The 23,451-nt window shown below is 37.5% G+C and overlaps 1 protein-coding gene across 4 annotated transcripts in view; it reads left to right on the top strand.

The window, feature by feature from the left end:
• FIGN (fidgetin, microtubule severing factor) overlaps positions 1-23,194 on the top strand; it is a 120,742-nt gene extending 97,548 nt beyond the window's left edge. For 2 of the 4 annotated variants that reach the window (XM_028478466.2, XM_028478463.2), the window contains 2 exons: positions 4,971-5,103; positions 18,405-23,194. In XM_028478466.2, coding sequence (XP_028334267.1) covers positions 18,413-20,659 — 2,247 coding nt within the window. In that variant the 5' untranslated portion in view covers positions 4,971-5,103; positions 18,405-18,412 and the 3' untranslated portion in view covers positions 20,660-23,194. The remainder of the gene's footprint in view (positions 1-4,970; positions 5,104-18,404) is intronic. The other 2 variants (XM_028478469.2, XM_007105882.3) reach the window with 1 other exon arrangement.
• The last annotated feature ends 257 nt before the right edge of the window (positions 23,195-23,451 follow it).

Here is a 23,451-nt window from a genome sequence, read left to right as displayed (position 1 = left end):
GTTTATTAAGATGTTTATCAGTGAGGATAATTCTTTCATGCTTGCCATGTCACTTTCTCACCACCCATTTCCTCCATAACCCACTCACCATGGCTTCTGACTCCACCACTCTCATAGATCATCTCTAGCCTCCTAATTGCCTATGTTCTCTCCTGTCCTACTTGACTTCTCTAATGCCTGTGCTACAAATAAACACTCTGTCCTTGAAAACTCTTCTTCACTTGTCTTTTACAACAGCATATTCTCTCCCTCTCTCTATTTCTCTTTTTCCTCTATAAATGCCCTCCCAATCCCCATTGCCTACTCCTTAAATGCTGATTTAACTCATGAGTTACATTCTCATCTCATTCTATACAACTTTCTCTCTGCTATGCCTTCCATTACCATAACTTCAATGATTCCCATTTGCTCATGATTCCTAAATATCCTTGTAGACCTTTAACTTCTCTCCCATCGAAAGATGGGAACTCCTAGTGGCCAACTTATTGGTTATACAAGCTAAAAACCTTGGAGAAGTTCTCCAAGGGGAGACCAAGTGCAACAATTTTGTGTCACATGATCCAGGTTGCAATTCTGGCTCTGGGGTGGCCTTGGGAAAATTGCTTAGATTCAAGCAACCTGTTTCATCATATAAAAAAGGGAATTACTGGTGGCACAGTGGTTGAGCGTCTGCCTGCCGATGCAGGGGACACGGGTTCGTGCCCCAGTCCGGGAGGATCCCACATGCTGCGGAGTGGCTAGGCCCGTAAGCCATGGCCGCTGAGCCTGCACGTCCGGAGCCTGTGCTCCGCAAGGGGAGAGGCCACAGCAGTGAGAGGCCCGCGTACAGCAAAAAAAAAAAAAAAAAAAAGAAAAAAAAAAGGGAATTAATCCCTCACTAGGCTTTTGAAGGATTAAATGTAATAGCCACTACAATCTCTTTATTAACTAGTTGACAGATATCTCACAAGTATTTCTATTTTTATGATGATATCCCCTTTCCTGTTCTTCATTTCTCCAACTGGTCAGCTCATTCTTTTGACTGTACATCTGAAATCTTTCTCAGATTTTTTTCTTCTTCTTGTTCAAGTTCAGGCCTGGCTTCTAGCCTTCCCTGCCCCACCCCCCCACCCCCATCGTGGCCTATATATTGTTTAGAAATTTTTTTAAATTATTTATTTATTTATGGCTCTGTTGGGTCTTAGTTGCAGCGTGTGGGCTCCAGAGCTCACGGGCTCTATAGTTGTGGCATGTGGGCTCTCTAGTTGTGGCTTGCAGGCTCAGTAGTTGCAGCACTCGGGCTTAGTTGCCCCACGGCATGTGGGATCTTAGTACCAGTGATCGAACCAGCGTCCCCTGCATTGCAAGACAGATTCTTAACCACTGGACCACCAGGGAAGTCCCTATTCTGGCCTATATATTGTTATTATTGATATATTTCTAAAGAACAGATGAGGGCAGTACTTTATGTTGGCAGTATGATAAAGTCCGAACATTCAAGTCCCTTTGCAAAATGAATTCAAGCTTCATCTTTACCTCCATCCCGCCCTATACATAGACATATACCTCCCTCCTGTCTTCTAACCATACCAAGCAACCCTGTTTCCCAAATGTGCCAGGTACACTTAGCTTCATCTGTAACTTTGACTGAGTCTTGTCACAGGCAGGAAAACTCACCTCTCTCTATTCTAACTGGTAAAATTCTATTCAGCTTTCAAGATATACCTCAACTCTTAAATCCTCTATATAGCCACCTTTCCCTACCAGATTCAGAACTAAGTATTTTCTTTGGTAAATTACCACTAAAGATAGACTTGTAAGTTCCATTGGGGCAGGGACCTCTATTTCCTAGCACTTAGGTCAGAAGCTCTCAAGTTGTAGTAGGCTCTCAGATGTTATTAGAGCATGAGTGCCATTATAATATTTTAAACAGTTTAGGCAACTAGTCCCATTTGTTTTATCTAGTGACAACAAGTTATCAAGATTCAGAGATTCAAGGAAGATTCTTTTTAGGATTCCAGTTTTGAGATTTAAAATACATTTTCTCTGTGACCTATTTTTCTCATAATTGACAAACTACTTGAAAACAGAGAGAAAAGAAAGGAAAGGAAAAGAGAGAAAATAACTCACTGCCCCACATGCCAGGGTCAAAAAGAGGTTGGAGGGGGAGAAGGGATCTTGGAGTAAGTCTGAAAGAATTTAAGAAAGACATAAGTAAAAGAAACTGAATTTTTTTAAGGTTTCATTTTTGTTTGCTTGCTTGGCTGTTTGTTACATGGAAGAATATTTAAGTTTTATTAGCTCAGGAATATGGCAAATGATAAATCTGAGTAAGGCTCTAAGAATGATAATGCTGTTACTAGGTATTGTGGCTCCTTGAAAAATTTAAGGATTAATGAGCCCTAATTCTCTTTAAAAACTATTTGCAAGGCTTCCCTGGTGGCGCAGTGGTTGAGAGTCCGCCTGCCGATGCAGGGGACATGGATGGGTTCGTGCCCTGGTCCGGGAAGATCCCACATGCCGCGGAGCGGCTAGGCCCGTGAGCCATGGCTGCTGAGCCTGTGCGTCTGGAGCCTGTGCTCCGCAACGGGAGAGGCCACAACAGTGAGAGGCCCGCATACCGCAAAAAAAAAACCAAAAAAAAAACCACAACTATTTGCAAGCTTAAGTATATGACTTCTCTTCATGTTCAGACCAGTGTCTAAATGGTATGGCCAATAGCTGAAGTTTGAAATGCACCTTCTCCAAAACGTCTTGATAATACAAGTCTCCCCATTACCACTAGCATTTTATTATGCCTATAACCCCTATCTTGTATTTATGTGATAATATATATTTATGTGTTGTTTATTCTCTGCACTAAAATATCATCTATGCATATGTCCATACTCCCTAGCTTGTTTTTCTCAAATTAGAAATTAAGACCAAGGCTAATTCTGCCAACCTTCTGTAACTCAAGGGTTAGATCTAGGTAAAATATCTATTAACTAAGTACTCAATTCCTAATTGAAATTCATAATTAAAACTGTATCTTCATCATCATGGAAAGTTATTTTGAAAGCTTACCAAAAGAATTACTCATATTACATCATTAATATTATTGCCATCATCACTATTATTTGACATCTTAGAGCCTCCTAGCTTTTGTAATAAATTCAAGTGTACAAAGCATCCCCTCTTTTATAAAACATTCATAAATTCTATGATTCATAAATTAAGTTATTCAAGATTATGATAAGGCATTCCAAAGGCACTAAAAGGGACCCTCTCATAATTTTTGTTTTTTATCTGTGAGTCATTTAAGCATGTAAATATAGGTTTCTAGTAGTTTTATGCACTGGCTTTGTCTTTTGTTGTTCTGAATATGAATTCAGTCAAGACTTAAACTAGAAGATATTTTGATCTGAAAGCTGTAAGAATTCACAAGGGAATGAGTTGGTTTCTTCTCTACTTTGTAATGCAAAGAAATGCATTCCACAAAATCAGATGAAACAAGCTGTTAATTTGACAGTCTCAGTTCTCATAGCTATTGATTCAGAAAGCTGAAAACAGTTATGGAGGCTTATTGGCTCCAATTAGGAGTCGTGAAGCTTCAGCTTTGAAGAAATGAGAGTGTATTGGGAGAGGAATCATTCACTAACAGAATCCTTCTTAACATTTTATCATGAATGGGTATAAACTCTTGGTCTCCTGTTTTGTTTTTTTTTGGTACTTTTTCATTTATTGATTATCTTTATGGAATAGTCTCAGAATGTTTGTTTAGCAAACAAAAGATATTTATCTTACCATGTGAGACATTTCATTGTAACAAGCTCAAGAGCTTCCTTATAAGTCTTATTTAGATGTTCTCAAGAAATATTTTCAATCCCTTCTATATAATTTTATATACATGGAAATACCTCTGGATATACTCTATTGATAGACTAATCAATATAGATTCTGTAGATATATACTTACTTTAGCACATGCACCATCTTGCATGGAAGTAACTCCTCTGCTTAGAGGTATGTAACTTTTTTTTGCCCTTATCAATAAGAAGACTAGCTAACTCTCATGACCACTTTTAGTGCATATAAATAATATATATTCACAATACTGTTCTTTAATGTTAAGATCTTAGTAAAGAGTGCTACAAAAAGGAAGACTCAAGGAGGAAAATGGTATTCACATTTTTAAGAACAATATCTGTTGAAGGAATATAGTGTTATTTATAGCTGCTATTAAGAAAGGCCAACATTTCTTCATATATTCCTTTCAGAATGTCCAGTTTTTCCCATGTTTTAACTTAGTGATATTAATGCAATTTTTTCCTCTTAATGATCATAATACATTTGTATCTTGGGTAACTTTTCATATATAATCAAATGACAGGAAGACTTTTTTCTGAGGTGTGGGGGATGCTGATGAGGAAAGTCTTGATAGATAGCATCAATTATCAGTCATAAAATCCTTGCTTATCATTTATTAACAAATCCTCAGTTGAAAAACCTTTTGATCAGCTTGGCACTAGCTGAAAATTTGCTGTACAATGAATATAATCCAACTCTAATAGAAGATGACTGCATTTCCAAGTAGATTTAACATAGGAGAAAAGTAAGATTATTGTAATAAATCTAACATCACAGAAACAATTCATGGAGCTTAATTATGACACTACTAAATGTGAAAATCTATTCAGCGCTAGGAACACTTTTCACATTACATTCACGCTAAAGATTGGCTGTTAAGAGCTCATTACTGGTATTTTTCTAAAGAGTGGTTTATTAAACACAGTTACCTAATAAGCATCTTCGGTGGTGCAAATTGCTGAAAACAGTAATGAGTCTGATTAGACTTCATTTCAATTACGACAGCTTGGCTAGGAAAAAAAAAAATTATATATATATATATATATATATATATATATGTTTTTCTTCATGCTTCAGAATTTGGTTACAAGACACTACAGAGTTTAAAAAATAAAAAGCCACCTCTGTATTTCCTTTCCACAGTTCACTAATGAAGAGAGAATTGTCCAAGTCGTCATCCAATTTACACACTGGAAAACTGGATGGACAAAGTGGAGTCGCAATCATGTTTGCTTAAAAACAGCAAAGGCTGCCTTGACTAATATGTCTAAATAAGGTCACCTTTAGTTTCTCTCTGCTTTGGGTTTGTTTTTTTTTTTTCCTTAGGAATACAAAGCTATAAATGAGGTGCAGACTTCAACATGATTCATCCCTATTTGGTTTGTGGAGGTTATTCTCCAGATTAATAGGCTCACCTTTCAATTATGTTTTATCCATGGATCTTCTACTTAAAATCATAAAAATATAGAAAACTGTTGGACTATGCATGCTAATTATCTGACTGATTTTTTTAAAAAATACATATATTGGGGGAAAAATAAAAGAAGCCAAGCTTTATGAATGTGCACTAATATATCAGAAAGTGTAAAGCAATATTCATTAGGCACTAAACTTGATTTGATATTTTTAAAAAGTATGTTATTTAGCTGCATTTAACAGCTAACCTCCTATTAAATCATGCCTGAATATACTGCTCAAATTGAAAGAAAAAAATTGTTAATGTAAAAAGCCTTTAAGTGATTAAGCTGTCACTGCTGTCATTCGGGCACTCTAGTAACATTTTAATGCTTCTGAGAGCTATGGCCAGGGATGCAATCCAGTATTTTATGTTATATTTTCTGAAGAGATTATTTTTAAAGTATAATATCATTTGACACTGAACTAGATAAAATAATTCCTAAAGTAAAATATGAAAACAATGGCTGGATGTAGAAGCATTTAAAAAAAGGAGGGCACAATAAAACATCCTAACTTGAAAAACTTCACAAGTTAGCTAAGTGATCGTGTAATGGCCATAAGACTGAAAGTCATATATAAATGAAATTGTAGTACTCTTTGTAGGCATTTGGATACTTTCAAAAAGATTTACTTAAAAGGAGACCAGTTCCAGGTATGTCAGTTCAATGAGCAGGAATGTACTTTTAGACTTATGATTCATTAATTCTATGAATTTTTCTATTGTGTTTAAGGCTGGGGCAGGGTGGGGGGGACCTTTTGTATAGAAAACACAAAAACAATTCTAAATTTATAATTGGGATGCTTTCCTAAGTAACTCAATTATCATATATTTTAATTATTTGCTTTTCAAGGATTTTTTAAACATTTCATCTCAAATGATTCTAGTAAAGTGTTTTTCTTTTCGAATGCAATTGAGAAAATGTGTCAATATATAATAATATTGTCATTAGTTTTCCTTTTTTGAAAAACTTTACATATGTAAACCCAGACCTCCTTGAAAATGAGGTACTCAATGAAGGAAATAATGTTCATAGTATATTTGGAGGTCATAAATAAGACTTTTAAGTTTTATAAGTATGGAAACTTTTTGAGATATATGACTTGGTTCAAGCCACAAATAATAAATATATAGCTAAAGAAAACTTTAAGTAATGCTTATATTTGATTAAAGTATTATGTATACATGCTAGTTAAATAACTTAGAATGTGCTTTGGACTCTGAGATTATAAATAATAAAGCAGATCATTTTTAGGATAAAGGTATTTTTTAAAATCTCTTTTCCTTCTGTCACCTTTCCCCATTTTCTCTATATCCTTTCCACAACTACAGACACAACACTTTCGTATACACATGTAAGCACCTAGATTTGATTTTTCTGTGTAACCTACCTGTATCACCCGTAGGGTTCTGGTTTTCCTGTTGTTTAGGGACTCGTGTAAATAGGATGCACACTGTTTGAAGAGGTAGCAGGAAGATTTGACTTATTTACTCTTTTAACATAAGCAACTAAAACTAGCAAATTTTAAATTACATTTCTATCTGCTAAGTGAAAAATGTGACTGGAAAAAATTTTTCCTTTTCCTTAAAATTATTAGCAAATACTGGAGCTTATCCATAACTGAGGCCAATAAAATAGTTCATTATCATCAATAAGAAGTATAAAATTGTAGAATAGTTTTCACCATATAGAAGTAACATCCTTACAGCTTTGAATTCTATTGACAGTATTGAGAGCAACCTCGTGTTGCACTGCTATATTAGAGACAAAGTAAGCTGTGTTTATTCACAACAGAAGAGAGTTGGATTGGAATTAAAGTAGAATTTATAAGCAAAAGAAAAGGGATCTGTATTTCATGTGGCAAATGCCACTGGAGCAACCTTTTTATTCAATTCAGCCAAAACCTAAACATTTTTTTATTTTTGCTTTATGGCCTGAGGTATTCTAACAGTAGATGAAACGATGCAGTTGAATATTGTCATAGAGAACACAATCAAGATGGAATCTAAAGAAACAATTTCTTTGCTTGTGGTCCCTCCTATTGTTAGCTTTCCCCAAGGATTACTTTGTTAGGCACCCCCTCCAGGACAGGAAATGCCACTTTCTTTGAGGATGCTGATAGCCTGTCTTCTGCTTTTGTCTCATTATGCAGCATTCTTTGTTTTTACAAATGGAAGAGCCAATAGCGCTAATGACTGGACTGTCATTCACACTGCACTTTAACAATGTTCTGTTTATCTGGAAATTAGAGCATCCTAATTATAGGTGGTGCTCAGGTTTTTTTCACCAAACCATAGAATGTGGCCAGGTAGGAAGAATAGAAAGGTGAGGAAACTACGGTTGTTACTAAGAGCTCTTCACTTTTAATCCTTGACCATGTTGATTGTATTCTAAAGCAGTTTATCTTCATATGTTGTCTTATATGGGCGAAATAACACTAAACCTACCAAAACTCATTTCATACGTTGCTTTTCCCACTGCCTTCAGATCAAAGTTATTTTCTTCAGGCTGGACTAAATTATACACAGGTCCCAGGAGTGAAGGACACTGAATTAATGCACTATGTCACCCAGCCCTGATTATAGACTATTTTTATCAAAGTCCAAGGCACTATTTTGCTATTGCATTAAAAATTAATGCATGGATTGCCAAAAAGAGAAGAATGCATAAATAACCTAAACAAATTTTGTCTGGGCTTTGCACACTTTAGAGTTACCTTAAGCAAAGAGTTTTTAAGGAGAATGGTTGGAGTTGTATACATATATATAAATAATATTCTTACTCTTTTGTCTAATTATGTGAGAAAGACCTCCAATTTAAATAAGCAGTCTTAATTATCTATTTTGTTTTATGTAAACTGTCTTTTTAGAGTAAGGTTTCAGAGGAACACAAAAGCTGAATGCAGATTCCATCTTACACAAGGTCGTGGGGCTTGGGAGATTCTGAATTTGTTTATTGAACCATGTCAGCATGGGATGTTGGGCAAAAATGAATGTAGTTCACCTTAAATATAACTAAATTGAGCTTTGCATTTATATACTTGAAATAGAATAGATACATGCAAATAACTATTTACGAATAGTACTATGTACACATAATGATTAACATAACATTTTAGCAGTGTGACAGAGGACATTAACCACCCGTGTCATAACTCAAGGTTGGTACCATGCCCAGTTTGTGTTAATTAAAAGTGCAAATTTATTTTATATGGCACAAGAGTATCTTGAGAATCAATTGGAATGACCTCAGACTTTTAGGACGCTGGTAACGTTATCTCAGCAGAGTCCTTTTTTAAAATAAAGATTCAAAACACATAGAAAATGCACAATACTTTTGGCATTTGGATTTCTCTTTCTGGATCAATCATACAGGCTGGATACTATGAATCTAGCTAGCATGGAGCTTTCAGGTTGTGTTAACCCCATTTATCCCTGCACGCTACAGCTCACCTGTTATTTATACAGATAAGAGGTTTGATACTGCAGAACAAGGGTAGTGCTCTGTTGTGACACAGAACATACGTATTCATTAGCCCTGGCAGTCCCTATGGACAGAAGTGGTGTGTCCTGATGATCTCTGTATGACAGAAAGAACTGGGGGGGAAGGGTAGATGTCCTTAATGGATTGAAAACGTATATGGAAAAAGGGAAGAGACAGAATGAGTAATGAAAGGCCACAAAGTAACAACTTTAAAGGTTAACTACAAAGCACTATTTAAACTGATTAAAATTGTCTAAAATCATTCACAGAGGTAGAATAAACAAGATAACATTTGACTCAACATGGGAAAATCAGTTCTCTTACGCACTAACCCTCAAATCCTTTCCCTTGCAATAGTTGATAACACCTGACACTAAATACTAAGATTCAGAGTATGAATTGTTTGTATATTTTAAATTGCATGTATATGCATAGTTGTGTATTTTGTTGAATTATGGTAGGATGTACAGACTTTTGGACACTGCTTTTTACTTGATTTAGATAATTATTCAAAAATTTGTATACATATGCTTTTGTAAAACTACCCCTTGCTTTAAAAAAAGAGAACCCATAAATCTGAAATATAAACTATATGTATTTTATGTGAGTGTGATTATATGTTCACTTGAATACTTTGATTTGAGTATAGGAGATTTTAGGACCCCCAGAGGAAAAAAAATTATTTATTTGAATTATGATTATGATTTTTGGTTTGCTTTAAGTGATAGGCTCTCTTGATAATGTATTGAACATAAGCCTGGTGGCCTAAAAGTGATATTTCTTTTATCAGTGTAATTTTCTTTGCATAAGTGCTTATGCACTCATCCTCATAAATGCAAGTCATTCTCTTATATATGACTTGCATGTTAAAAATGATGACCTTTGAGACCCATGCATACCAAGTTTCAAACTCATTATGAAATATTGGCAAAACAGAGATTCTTATACTTGGTCACGTTTTGATGAGTGAATATTTTGTTGCTGTGAATAAAATTTAATGCATTCTAGGGAAACTGATTCAGATCATAAGCTACCCACAAATTTAATTGAAGGACAGGGTATATACCATTCTAGTCCAAGTCATGGTGCCCTGTAACATTGAATATTTGCTTTTAAAGCTCAAAATGATGACATACAGAACAAGATCAGTTGCTTATCCAGATACCATCTACCCAGCAACTTGCTATAAGAAATAAGAAGCATAACTTTGGAGTAACTTAATGTCTCCAAAGTTGTAGTAGAGGTCATGATTGACTATTACTATTAAATGAAGTCTTGGTTTGTGGAGTCAGAACCTATGGCATATTCAGGGAGCATATTAGGAATGGTGGAGACTGACATGGAAAACAGCTAGAAAAAGTATCTAACAAATCAGAGCAAAGGGGGGAACGCTGAAACAGAAGCAATCTGGAAACTAGTTTTTTAAAGCAATCATTTCTCACTTTACACTGTTGTACTAGTGACACTGAATCAACAAGGGAAATATCAAATATTTTTCCTGTGCTTTGAGTAACAGGGCAGGAATGACATAATAAATAGTATTTGGAAAAATTTTAATCTAAAGGCACTACTATTTTTTTAAGTTTTAAAGCACTATACTTGCTAGTTTTCAGGAAAATGTACTTAAGTGAAAAAACTGGAGCTTGAAGCTTCAGAGTGAAGTCTTAATTTTAATTGCATATGTGACCAGTAGATACCATAAAAATACCTGATGTTGTAATAGGGAGTGGGAACATCATGACAAAATGGAGAGGGCATGCCATGTCTAGAGGGGGCAACTGGACCTCAGATTGAGGCAACTGTTGCCAGGCAAGAATGAGGTCTAGTGTAAGATCGTTCAACTTGTCTTGAAAAAGTGGGAAATATGGAACTACAGATTCTTTTATATAAATTGACTGATTTTTAAAACTCTGTGCTGGCCAAATGAAATATAGTTACAGGTTACATGCTGCCTTCAGGCTGTCAGGTGGCAATTTCTCTATGTTAGAAGGTGAGGTATTTAAACTATATTTACCAAGGACCATTTAGCCAGAAATGCCTTTGTGATTGTTAAAAAGGATTGCTTTATGCAAATAATGTGGAATAGGGGGAGGGAGTAATTTGCTGCAAAATGTATTATAATTTGGATTCTTGAGGTGTGAAAGTGTGATTTAAAGAGAAAAATCTTTGACAGTATTGCTATATAATTAGAATATCTTATTTTGAGACTGGGTTTTCAGATCATCCTTAACTGGTTTTAAACCTCTATTGTTTCTTAGCTGTGGTCTCTACAATGTTGACTCACAAATACCATTAAGCATAAATAGCATAAAAATATTTTGAATTTTTGACAGCTTTTTGATTAAGGAGATCATGCTCTGTGTTTTGCTGAGTATGAAAGAATTTCTATACCTTTCTTATAACCAACATTCCCACTGGAAAATTTCCTTTTCAGTAGCTGTCCAGAGGTTAAAGAAAAAGTGATTTATAAATTCTAGGAGTGATTTTAGTTTTTTTCTGTCTAGTCAGTTTTGTTTTGTGTTTAATGCATCTCTGGCTTTTTCAAAATAAAAGCATAAGAAGAAATATTTGTGTAGCAGGTTACAGTTGGAAAATATTTTCACAAATATTACTGCTTTAGGTAACCTTAATAACAATCGAGTAAGGTATATGATACCATTATTGTCCATATTTTACCATTATTGTCCATATTTTATGGCTGAAAAAAGTGAGTATGATATGCCTATGTGATTTCACCAGGATTAGAACAAATAAATGATGGCATGGATCAGGGCCAGTGGTCTGAACCTCAAGCTTGGGTTATTCACTCTTCAAACAAAATTCTAGGATCTTCTTTATGTTTTCTCCAGTCCCTTTCTTTTTTTTTTTTTTTTTTTTTTGTGGTATGTGGGCCTCCCTCTGTTGTGGCTTATCCCGTTGCGGGGCACAGGCTCCGGACGCGCAGGCTCAGCGGCCATGGCTCACGGGCCCAGCCGCTCCGCGGCACGTGGGATCCTCCCAGACCGGGGCGCGAACTCGGTTCCCCTGCATCGGCAGGTGGACGCGCAACCACTGCGCCACCAGGGAAGCCCTCCAGTCTCTTTCTATCCCAACAATCTAGTAATGCCGCCAAATAAAACACTGTGTTAGACAAAATAGTGCTGAACCCCACAGTATACCACGATAAGTGAAGTACTAAACCTGTAACTGAGGCTATCTGGATTGGGGACTAGGTCATTTGAAAGTTCCCTTAATCTCTAAAATCAAAGAGTCTAAGGGAATTTAGAATGTGAAATTATAAAGAACGCAGAAGCTGGAAAAGTTTCATTGTCTGGTAAACGGATTCCCTTGATGTAATTTCTTAGCATTGAACCACAAGGCTTTACACACAGCGGGCCCTCAATTTGTTGACTAATTAAGATTAACAGTCCCTATATCATATTCACCTTATACAGGACTTTTCATTTTGGTGTTCTGAAGATGGAACCTATTTAAATAGGTTAAGGAGAATATATAATTTCTGTGCTTCTTCCCCTCGCTTTTCCCCTGATACTACTTTTAAATATGACATCACATTTTTAGGCTAGGAATTATTGGGAAATGGACTAAGGAAGACTTCAGATCAAATAGATTAGAACAGGTAATACTAGATACTGCTGTGTTGGCCTCTTGGCTTATGAGGGTCGGTACACAAAAGGAGAATGCTGCTTAGACTGCTGAAACATTTTGATTGGTCATCACTCCCCTTGAAGGATAAAGGTAAGTAGTTATTGTATAGGGCCAGTTTTCAGTATCAGGAAGTTTGTAGGCCCTCTCTCAGAAGACTCTTATTTTTTAGCCAATGAATTTGCTACTCTCTACTTGAAATTTTGAATGTTCTATGTGTTAGTTTTGCCATTTCCTACCTAGGAGATGATGAATCTGTTGCATTATTAGGCTGAGGGGGCAGTAAGTAAACTATTATAATTACTTTATTGTATTTACCCCAGTAGTGATTTTTTTCTAGAGAGAATCTTGGTAAATATGGTGTTCAATTAAAAAAAATATTTTTAAAAATGATAATGAGAGGTTCAGAGGCACAATAGCCCAAAGGAGTGTAATAGGTGTAGTGATGTTGTGCAGGCCTGTGTGAGCACTGTGCAGCTTTCCTAGAGCTAGCCTGCCATGCCTGCAGGTGTTTGCCTCAGGTCTCTGCCCTTAGGAAGTCTGAGAAAACCTACAAATGAAAGCAGAGTCCCTAACAGCTAGAATTATCCTATGGGAACCTTGTAGAAGAGAGCCGCTTTTACAGACCTCATGAACTTCTGAATAGCATACCTGTGGTTGGGGTGCGGGGGGTGTGAGGTAGTGAGTGTCTTAGATTAATATTTCCATGAATGTGTGCTAAAAATCGATTCTAGAAGACCTAGTCTTTTATTCCCAATTTCCTCCTATTCTGAAAGTTGTTTTTATGGTCCTTCATTTTTCTATATAACAGTGTCTTTATCATTTTGAAGCTGTGACAGGACTTTGAAGGATGCCACAGTTGTTTTGCTTCAAAATAGTTAAAGAAGAGTTAAATGGAAGAAGTAGAGCAATGAGGCAGCAACTGTTTAGTAATTAAACCTAAGTTATAAAATGGTCAGTAATGATAAGAATGAAAAAGTGTTATCCAAACTGTCCGGTTTCATGGGAAATATAGACTTGTTCATTTATATAAACATAAATTCATCCTATAACAATAAAATAAAATACTCAGGCTTTTTACTGTAGTATCTGTGATCCTTGTGCACACTTATGTTAAAGTATCTTAAAAGCAGTTTTCTATTAAATTATATATTTTAAAAATAAACACATTGCATTGTGAAATTTGCCAGCTGTAGCAAGAATTTTCTAATCCTTTCAAAAATGAAAATTGATGTTTTGGAACAATTCTTCGATTATCTTGAGGAACTATTTTTCTTACTTTCTACTGTTTTCTGAATTTTTATTGTACCTAATATTTAAGCTGTTTCTAAACAGCAGTGGGAGTTATTGTTCTGGAGTCATGTTTCTAATAATGTTAAAATAGTATTGTTTCTGAGGTTTTTCTCTTCATGTTCCAAAGAGAAACCATATAAGAACTGTTTTTAAAACCCATCTTAGGGCTTCCCTGGTGGCGCAGTGATTGAGAGTCCGCCTGCCGATGCAGGGGACACATGTTCGTGCCCCGGTCCGGGAAGATCCCACGTGCCGCGGAGCGGCTGGGCCGGTGAGCCATGCCCGCTGAGCCTGCGCGTCCGGAGCCTGTGCTCCGCAAAGGGAGAGGCCACAACAGTGAGAGGCCCGCGTACCACATAAAAAACAAAAAAAAAACAAAAAAAAACCCTTCTTATTATTTGGGTGCCAAGTTAAGTGACACGCATGTGCTGCTTCTTACAGATAACAGCAATGTAATCAAAGGGAGCATGATATTTTGTTCAGAGAACGTTTGGCTCCACATTTTGCTTACATGTCACATCAGAAATATCGCCACAAATAAATAGAACAATAATAATAACAATGACAACAAGTTTAGTTCTACTTCCAATTAGTATTAAAATTCAAGAAACTGGTGAAAAAGCTCTTTGTCCTCCTAAGACCAGAACACTCTCCTGAACACGGGCTTCTTCAGTTCCTACTAATATTAGGAACTAGCTTATGGTTTAACTATTAATTTATACTTTCAAATACTATTAATGATTTTAAAGCACTGGATAAATACTCATGTTTCAGGGGATGTGAATAATTCTGTCCCCTTAAGGTTATTTAATGAAAGCTTAATCTAACTTTTGCAGCCCTGCTTAGGTTGTTATTTAGTATGCATCAATAAATAAACTTTCAATTCTCTTGGTAAGCATATCAAAAAATAGCATGAGAATCAAAAGGCAATGGTGTATCCAGTAATTGTTCCAAATAGATAACTTTTTAAAAATATAAATTTGTTTGTTTGTTTGATTTTGGCTGCGTTGGGTCTTCATTGCTGCACGTGGGCTTTCTCTAGTTGCAGTGAGCGGGGCCTACTCTTCATTGTGGTGCACGGGCTTCTCATTGCTGCAGCTTCTCTTGCGGTGTGTGGGCTCTAGGCACGCAGGCTTCAGTAGTTGTGCACGTGGGCTCTAGAGTGCAGGCTCAGTAGTTGTGGCGCACAGGTTTAGTTGCTCCGTGGCATGTGGGATCTTCCCGGACCAGGGCTCAAACCCGTGTCCCCTGTATTGGCAGATGGATTCTCAACCACCGCACCACCAGGGAAGCTCCAAATAGATAATTTTGATAGGATCTTTACTTAATTTCAGATGAAACAGAAATCTTATGAAATTTAATTATTTTTGCTAGAGTTTATGCAGTTAAACTATGCATTTCTCTATGCAGTGAAAATGGCCAACCTATTTTATTTAAACTTTATTATATATTCCTGTCTTTTACAGTGATTATAACTTACTAAAATCATTTGTTGCATGTATTTTACAAATGATAAATTTACAAGGAAAATTTTAATCCAGTAAAGGTGAAAGTTGCCCTTTTTGGTTGTTTTTTAAAATAATTACTCTAAAGCTAAAGCAGTTTCATTTTTTTTAAGGGGCAATTTTTTTTTTAATCATGTTTGTTATGTATGTTTGTTAACTAATGCCAACAATGGCTTAGCTCAGCTAACTGAAAGGAAGCCAGACCCTTTTATGGGGGGGGGGGTGTGTGTGTGTTGTGTTTGTGGTAAATTCCATTGTCCGTGACTCCTAAATTATTTTCTGAGACCTTTTTTTTAAGACATTTATTCATGTTTCTTCTGTATCCATCTAATCAAATTCCTACTCATAGCATACGTGTTTTCTTATTTTCTCAACTCTGTATTTTGATAATCTTTTAAAGAAAAAAAATCCTAATAGAAATTCCCTGGAAATAATTTACAGGACTAATGAATCTGTAGGTCTTTTAGACAGTTCTACATTACAGTCACATTAATATTCTCTCCTTTTTATAAGGCTTGAAGTAAATCCCATGACAGTAAAAGAATTTAGATACTGATTACTTGCGATTGGTTCCTGGTGATTTGCTCTTAATAATTTCCAGTTGAATTTAATGAAAGTATGATTCCTGAAATGCTGCTTCATTAAAATTGCATCTTTTCCCCTTTAAGTGTGGTCTCGGTCATTTCACCTATTTTGCGGTGTGTTTTTCTCCCCCTTAAAAAGTAATGATTGAGAAAGCAGAAACAATTAAGAATATCACTTTAGTTCTTCCTAGAAGGCCCCCCAGAGTTCCTCTGCATGAAATGATGCAAGCTGCACTTCATCAGGATTTTATAATATGTTCTTTCCAATTGAAGAGCTTATTTTTTTAAATAGTTTTAAAAGAGAAACATGAAGATTTGGGGGGAGGTGAAGGAAAGGAAAGTGAAGAATCTGTTGCATATACAGGAGAAGTAAGGTGTTTAGTATTTTTACTCAGAAAGATATATCTATATATATATATATATATATATGGAGCTTGATTAAGTTATACAGTGCAGCATTCAGAGTTAATTTAATTGAGATGGTGATTTGCCAATGAGTATCTACATGGATCCTTTTTAAAAATCCAAATGCAAATGAGTACAACTGCAGTAAAATATATTTGCAAATGAATCCTGTTGCTTTATTCATTTATTATGTAATTACTGCAATCTTTCCCACCTTGTTTTCAGTATTTCTTAATCATTAAGTCAGAAGCATGACAGCAGTGCCGGCCCTGGCATGATTCTCTTTGACTGAAACCTTGTAAATTAACACAATTAGCACAGCATCATCCTGCTAATTAACTTCCAGTGTCTGGTGCAGTGGTTTTGCAAGCAAGGAAGAGGGAGTCAGAAGGGAATCAACATGCCATTCTGTTACCAAACTCTGTGATACGTTCAGTTTAGCTCAGTAAGTCAAAGCCGGCCATGTCAGGAGCCAAAGTCAGGCAATGAAGAGCTAAAGGGGCTGGAGGAGGAAAGCAGAAGCGGGTAGGAGCTGTCAAAATAGACTGCAGTAATTCAGAAGGGAGTTGATGCCACAGATGCTTCATTTAGACCAGAACTCCTTCTTATCAAGGAATCTCTGCCAGAGGGCACAAGAGAGTTTGCAAAATTCACTTACCATAATACAAAGGAGATTAAGGAGGCCTGCTTAATACAGCTGTATCAGAATAGGAAGTGTTCCAATCAAGCAGAGATTAGAATAGGACGAACCAGCATTGGGAAATAGAACAGGGTTCCAGTGCTCTTCTGTAACTAACTATATGTGAGTCCTCGAGGGTACATTATAAATCCCTTTGGGTACTGGTTCCCTAATGAGGGAAATAAGGCAATGTCTAAGGTCTCTCTTTAAACTGTAAAATTCAAATGATTCTCTCAATTCTGACTCTTCATAATGAGAAAATACTCTTGTATAGTTTGCTACATAGTCACCTTGCTTCGGTTAGTAATCTAGCAGATGATAGAGTTACACATAGCATCTCATTTTCTAGTTGTACTCTTCGAGTTTATGCCACACACTGCTTTCCATAAATGTAAAGAGTTAGAATCCAGATTCTCTGTTCTTATCTTCCCTTTTACCTGCTCCCTTCCTCTCTCTTTATCTCCCCCCTTCACATATATATATATATATATATATATATATATATATATATTCCGCCCCCCCCACCCCTCAGTACCTTGGAGGCTGTAAGGCAGAGGGAAAGATGATAAGAGAAGAAGGGAGAATGCTAGCTAGAAGACCGACAGACAAGTGATGCTTGTTTTTTTTTTTCAGAGTTTCAACAACAGGACTGAGAGGCAGAAAGGAGCCAGTTGTAATTCATACCGAGTTGTAGGCTTTGTGCGATGAAAGCGATGGAGCGCTGCCTGGGAGATTGCTTTGCTGCACTCCACGAAGCAGATTTGAAACTGTCGTGGACCACTTTAGATGAGAGTTGGATTATGGAATGACCTGCTATGTCTGTGTCATATTGTTCTGCGCAGGGAGCATTATACTGTGCTAACTAGGTGTTCAGTACCAAATAAGAGAGGTGTCCTAGATGTGATCTGTCAGCTGTGTCTCATTTTTATATTGGTTAAAATATAAAACAGAAACTGTGATGTGAAGAGACAGGATAGCTAGATATCGCACATGTTAATACTCTCACGTGCTAGTTAAAATGTATGCATATTTTATTGTAAGAACCTGTGATTGAATTCTAATTTGACAGGAATGTGTGTGTACATACATATGTGTTTCTGTGTGTGTGTGTAGCAAGTAACTTGATAGGCTTAGCAGAAATAAATTTACTTATTACTTAAAAATGAAAAAAATGTAGGTCTCCTACAGAGTTTTCATTTAAATTGTTTACTTTTTATACAGGTATAAATTACTTTTATACAGGGTTGAAAGTTTTCATTTACATTGTTTACTTTTTATACAGGGTTGAAATTTTATACAGGGTTTTCATTTAAATTGTTTACTTTTTATACAGGGTTGAAATTCAGTCCCTTTTTAAGTACATGCATTGTAGAGACCATAACAGGTATTATAAACTGTGGAAACCCTTTATAATGTCACTATCATTGGCGGAAAATAATAGGTAACAAAAGAAGTTGGGGGAAAAAGCTTTAACAGTTCTGATGAGTATCTAAGTAAATTAACTTCTTCCCCCCCCAAATCTTTAGGCTTGAAGATGCAGTGGACGCCGGAGCATGCCCAGTGGCCAGAACAGCACTTTGACATCACCTCCACCACTCGGTCTCCTGCCCACAAAGTTGAAGCTTACAGAGGTCATCTGCAGCGCACCTACCAGTATGCCTGGGCAAATGATGACATATCTGCTCTGACTGCATCCAACCTACTAAAAAAATATGCAGAGAAGTATTCTGGCATTTTGGAAGGCCCCGTGGACCGACCTGTACTCAGCAACTACTCAGATGCACCATCAGGACTAGTGAACGGTCGGAAAAATGAAAGCGAACCGTGGCAGCCTTCCTTGAATTCAGACGCTGTTTATCCCATGAACTGTGTTCCTGATGTTATCACTGCCAGCAAAGCTGGAGTCAGTTCAGCCCTCCCTCCAGCAGATGTCTCTGCAAGTATAGGGAGCTCTCCTGGGGTGGCCAGCAACCTGACAGAGCCTAGTTATTCAAGTAGTACCTGTGGAAGCCACACTGTACCTAGTCTTCATACAGGGCTCCCATCTCAGGAATATGCCCCAGGATACAACGGCTCATATTTGCATTCTACTTACAGCAGCCAGCCAGCACCTGCACTTCCTTCACCTCATCCTTCTCCCTTGCATAGCTCTGGGCTCCTACAGCCACCACCTCCTCCTCCTCCGCCACCAGCCCTGGTCCCAGGCTACAATGGGACTTCTAACCTCTCCAGTTATAGCTATCCCTCTGCTAGCTATCCTCCTCATACTGCTGTGGGATCTGGGTACAGCCCTGGGGGTGCACCCCCTCCTCCTTCAGCATACCTGCCTTCAGGAATTCCTGCTCCCACCCCCCTGCCCCCCACCACTGTTCCTGGCTACACCTACCAGGGTCATGGTTTGACACCTATCGCACCCGCGGCTCTGGCAAACAGTTCGGCAAGTTCTCTCAAAAGGAAAGCTTTCTATATGGCAGGGCAAGGAGACATGGACTCCAGTTATGGAAATTACAGCTATGGCCAACAGAGATCTACACAGAGTCCTATGTACAGAATGCCCGACAACAGCATTTCAAACTCAAATCGGGGGAATGGCTTTGACAGAAGTGCTGAAACATCATCCTTAGCATTTAAGCCAACGAAGCAGCTAATGTCCTCTGAACAGCAAAGGAAATTCAGCAGCCAGTCCAGTAGGGCTCTGACCCCTCCTTCCTACAGTACTGCTAAAAATTCACTGGGATCAAGATCCAGTGAACCCTTCGGGAAGTACACTTCACCAGTAATGAGTGAGCATGGAGATGAGCACAGGCAGCTCCTCTCTCATCCAATGCCAGGCCCTGGACTCCGTGCAGCTACCTCATCCAACCACTCTGTGGACGAGCAACTGAAGAATACTGACACGCACCTCATTGACCTGGTAACCAACGAGATTATCACCCAAGGACCGCCAGTGGACTGGAATGACATTGCTGGTCTCGACCTGGTAAAGGCTGTCATTAAAGAGGAGGTTTTATGGCCAGTGTTGAGGTCAGATGCATTCAGTGGACTGACGGCCTTACCTCGGAGCATCCTTTTATTTGGACCTCGGGGAACAGGCAAAACATTATTGGGCAGATGCATAGCTAGTCAGCTGGGGGCCACATTTTTCAAAATTGCTGGTTCTGGACTTATTGCCAAGTGGTTAGGAGAAGCAGAGAAAATTATCCATGCCTCTTTCCTTGTGGCCAGGTGTCGCCAGCCCTCGGTGATTTTTGTCAGTGACATTGACATGCTTCTCTCCTCTCAAGTGAGTGAGGAACACAGTCCAGTCAGTCGGATGAGAACCGAATTTCTGATGCAGCTGGACACTGTACTAACTTCGGCTGAGGACCAAATCGTAGTAATTTGTGCCACCAGTAAACCAGAAGAAATAGATGAATCTCTTCGGAGGTACTTCATGAAACGACTTTTAATCCCACTTCCTGACAGCACAGCGAGGCACCAGATAATAGTACAACTGCTCTCACAGCACAATTACTGTCTCAATGACAAGGAGTTTGCACTGCTCGTCCAGCGCACAGAAGGCTTTTCTGGACTAGACGTGGCTCATTTGTGTCAGGAAGCAGCGGTGGGCCCTCTCCATGCCATGCCAGCCACAGACCTTTCAGCCATTATGCCCAGCCAGTTGAGACCCGTTACATATCAAGACTTTGAAAATGCTTTCTGCAAGATTCAGCCTAGCATATCTCAAAAAGAGCTTGATATGTATGTTGAATGGAACAAAATGTTTGGTTGCAGTCAGTGATAACTTCTTTAAAAAAATGTAATGAATGTTGGCACACACACACATAAAACCTGCTACATAGGGTATAGAGCCCCTTTCCAGTAGTGTTTAAAGTGCAAAGGGTACTGGGGAAGAAGACGATTAAGTTGCATCTTTAGAGTCAGGGTAGATTTGGAGGAAAAATGCATCCAATGAGAGCTTCTGATTTGAAAGCCCCAGATGACATAAAGCATCCGCTGATGCTCAGTTCGGTTCAAGCTAGACAACACTCACCAAGGAGCAAGGTGCAAGTGTGTTGATTTCAGAAGGACATGAACCTCGTGTGTTGATTCCATTCTGCTGTTCTCGAGATTTAGTTGCTGTCAAGTGCCTGGAGTGGTGCTTTATTTTTTGTTTGCCTCACAATTACATTGGTGGCATGTGCTAATATAAAGAGCTTTAACTTCAAACATTATTGGACTAAAGAGATGAATGGTTGTGTTTCGACAGAAAACCAGATTTTTGCCATTTTAAGAGCAACAGTATTCCTCAATCCTGTCTGTTCTGCAGTATTAAGCTAAGAACAGGTAAAACAGGGTAACGGTAATCTGGACCTTAATTTCTGCAGTTCATTTCTTTTAATGTTCTTGTCTGCAAAAACTCAGGAAAGTGATTGTGATTTGTACAGTACCTCAAAGGAATGTGTTGAAAGCACTATGTACTGCTGAGAGTAATGGGATAGGCTTCAATGTTACTTTATATTAAAATGTATGTTTACCTCAACAATTGGAAAATAGCAAGGAAAATTACTTTGAATGTATCCAGAAAAATACTGAGTGTGATACAACTGAATATTTACAACTTAAAGTAAAAATGGAAGGATTTTTTTTAAAGGTTCTTTCACTAATTATGGGGAATTGACCAGAGCAGAATAATTCTTTATATCAATACCTGCAAGAGTTCTTCGTACATTGCTCCTTGATAATGAAGTGAAAATGTTCTTAGAAGGTACACTGGTTAATGGAAAGCTACTTATTCAGTCTGTTTTAGTGTCTAGAACAGTCAGCCACAAGACCTGTTTAGGACCCTGAAAGTCACAGTACCTAAAAACTAGGACTGACTTTTCCTGCAGAGCTGGTAATGGTGGTGGTGATTTGCAAGTTCTCTCTGAAACTGCTGGGAATGGTGTCATCCTATTCACTAATCTAGCTTATAGGCTTGCCGTGCTGTTTGACAGAATGCAGAAGATAGCAACCAAAACAAACAAGCAAACAAATAAATACAGAAAACAACCAACCAACTTATATATCTGCAAAGAATATATCTACACCCCCTCTCCTTCTTGACTCCTCTCTTGTCAGTGCAATTTTGCTTCTCATTTTGAAATCTTCTGGGCTGTAGTGCTCCCACATTCATTTCTACCTCAGTTTTGTTACATTTCTCTTGGAAAGTCAAGTAGAAAATTGGAAGTAGACACACACACACACACACACACACACACACACACAAATATAGCTTGCCAAACATGTTACTTTGTTTTCTTCTCTCTTTTCCCATAAATCTAGTTTCCAAAAAACATCAGTCTTCATGCTCACTTCCACCTAAGTCCACCCTCACCCCAACAGCATATGTGGCATTTTTCTCTATTTCCCATTCCTCTCCTGCTCCCCACCAAGTTGTTCTTTGTATCCTTTAATTATGTGCAACTTTTCATTGCTAGCTGACTGATGTTTGGCAATGCCTCTGAACAGACACGGTGTAGGCTGTAGCCTTCCAAAGCCACTGCCCGTGCATAAGCAGAACCGCCTGGCTTTTTGAATGTATTTTTCCTGTTTTTTTTTTTTTCCTTCCTTTTTTTAGTTGAGAGATGCAGTAACAAAACTGTTGCAAAGCACTGGCATTTTATGTATTCAAAAAGTGATGTACATTTTTTAAAATTTTAAATAAATGCAATGAGAAGCCCTAAGAAAGGTCTTTCTGTTATTGTTTTGTTTCCTTCAAATTTTTTTTTTTACTGATTTCATCCACAGTGTCAAATTCTCTGAAACACTTAACATAGAGAAAGCTAATGAAGGACTTGATATTTCTGAAATTTTATGATACTTGATCATTACTCCCCTTTTTTCTTGTTTTTCTTGTTGCTAAAAACTGAGCAAATGAACCAGAATTTAACTTACTATGATTTTCTATCAATTAAAACTGTTCTTACATATAAATATTCCATATTAAAAAGCAGTGCCTTTCATTAAGGATACAAAAAATAATATTTAAGTACGTCCTCTGCTTTTCACAAGTGAATAAACACTACAATCGTGTTCTGGCTCTACCCTGCACATATCCCTTATTGTAAGGAAATTCTAATATCCCCATTAACCTGTAGGTTCATATTGATCTCACTGACAAGTTTACTTTTGCACGGTGCTGACCTATTTTCAGTCTTTTGGACGTCACATTTCATTTCCGCCAACATTCTGTGTTCACTTGAAAGCAACTGGCAAGTTTTGACAAACCCAATCTTACTTAGACAACTTTGGAAAATCCAGTATTGACCCACATTTTCGTGGCTAGTAAGAGTTAATGCCAAATATATGACTGCACTATTGTGTTTTACACTCATTTATAAAACTGAAAATAAAGTCATGCATATTGGCTTTTAGCTTTAAATGACTTAAAAATTACTTTGAGATCTGGATGGCCAAAAATCCATGTATTTAGGCAGAAGCTGAAGTTGTGTGTGAATTTCATTTAGCCTCACAAATTCTAGGATAAGATCTCTTAGGAAATTGGGCATGCTGAAGAAATGAAGATCTGTTGGGGGAGATAATGCTGACCTT

This window comes from Physeter macrocephalus, chromosome 2, assembly GCF_002837175.3.
Source record: "Physeter macrocephalus isolate SW-GA chromosome 2, ASM283717v5, whole genome shotgun sequence".
In the NCBI taxonomy this organism is placed as follows: domain Eukaryota; kingdom Metazoa; phylum Chordata; class Mammalia; order Artiodactyla; family Physeteridae; genus Physeter; species Physeter macrocephalus.
This window is presented reverse-complemented; position numbering and strand designations above follow the sequence as displayed.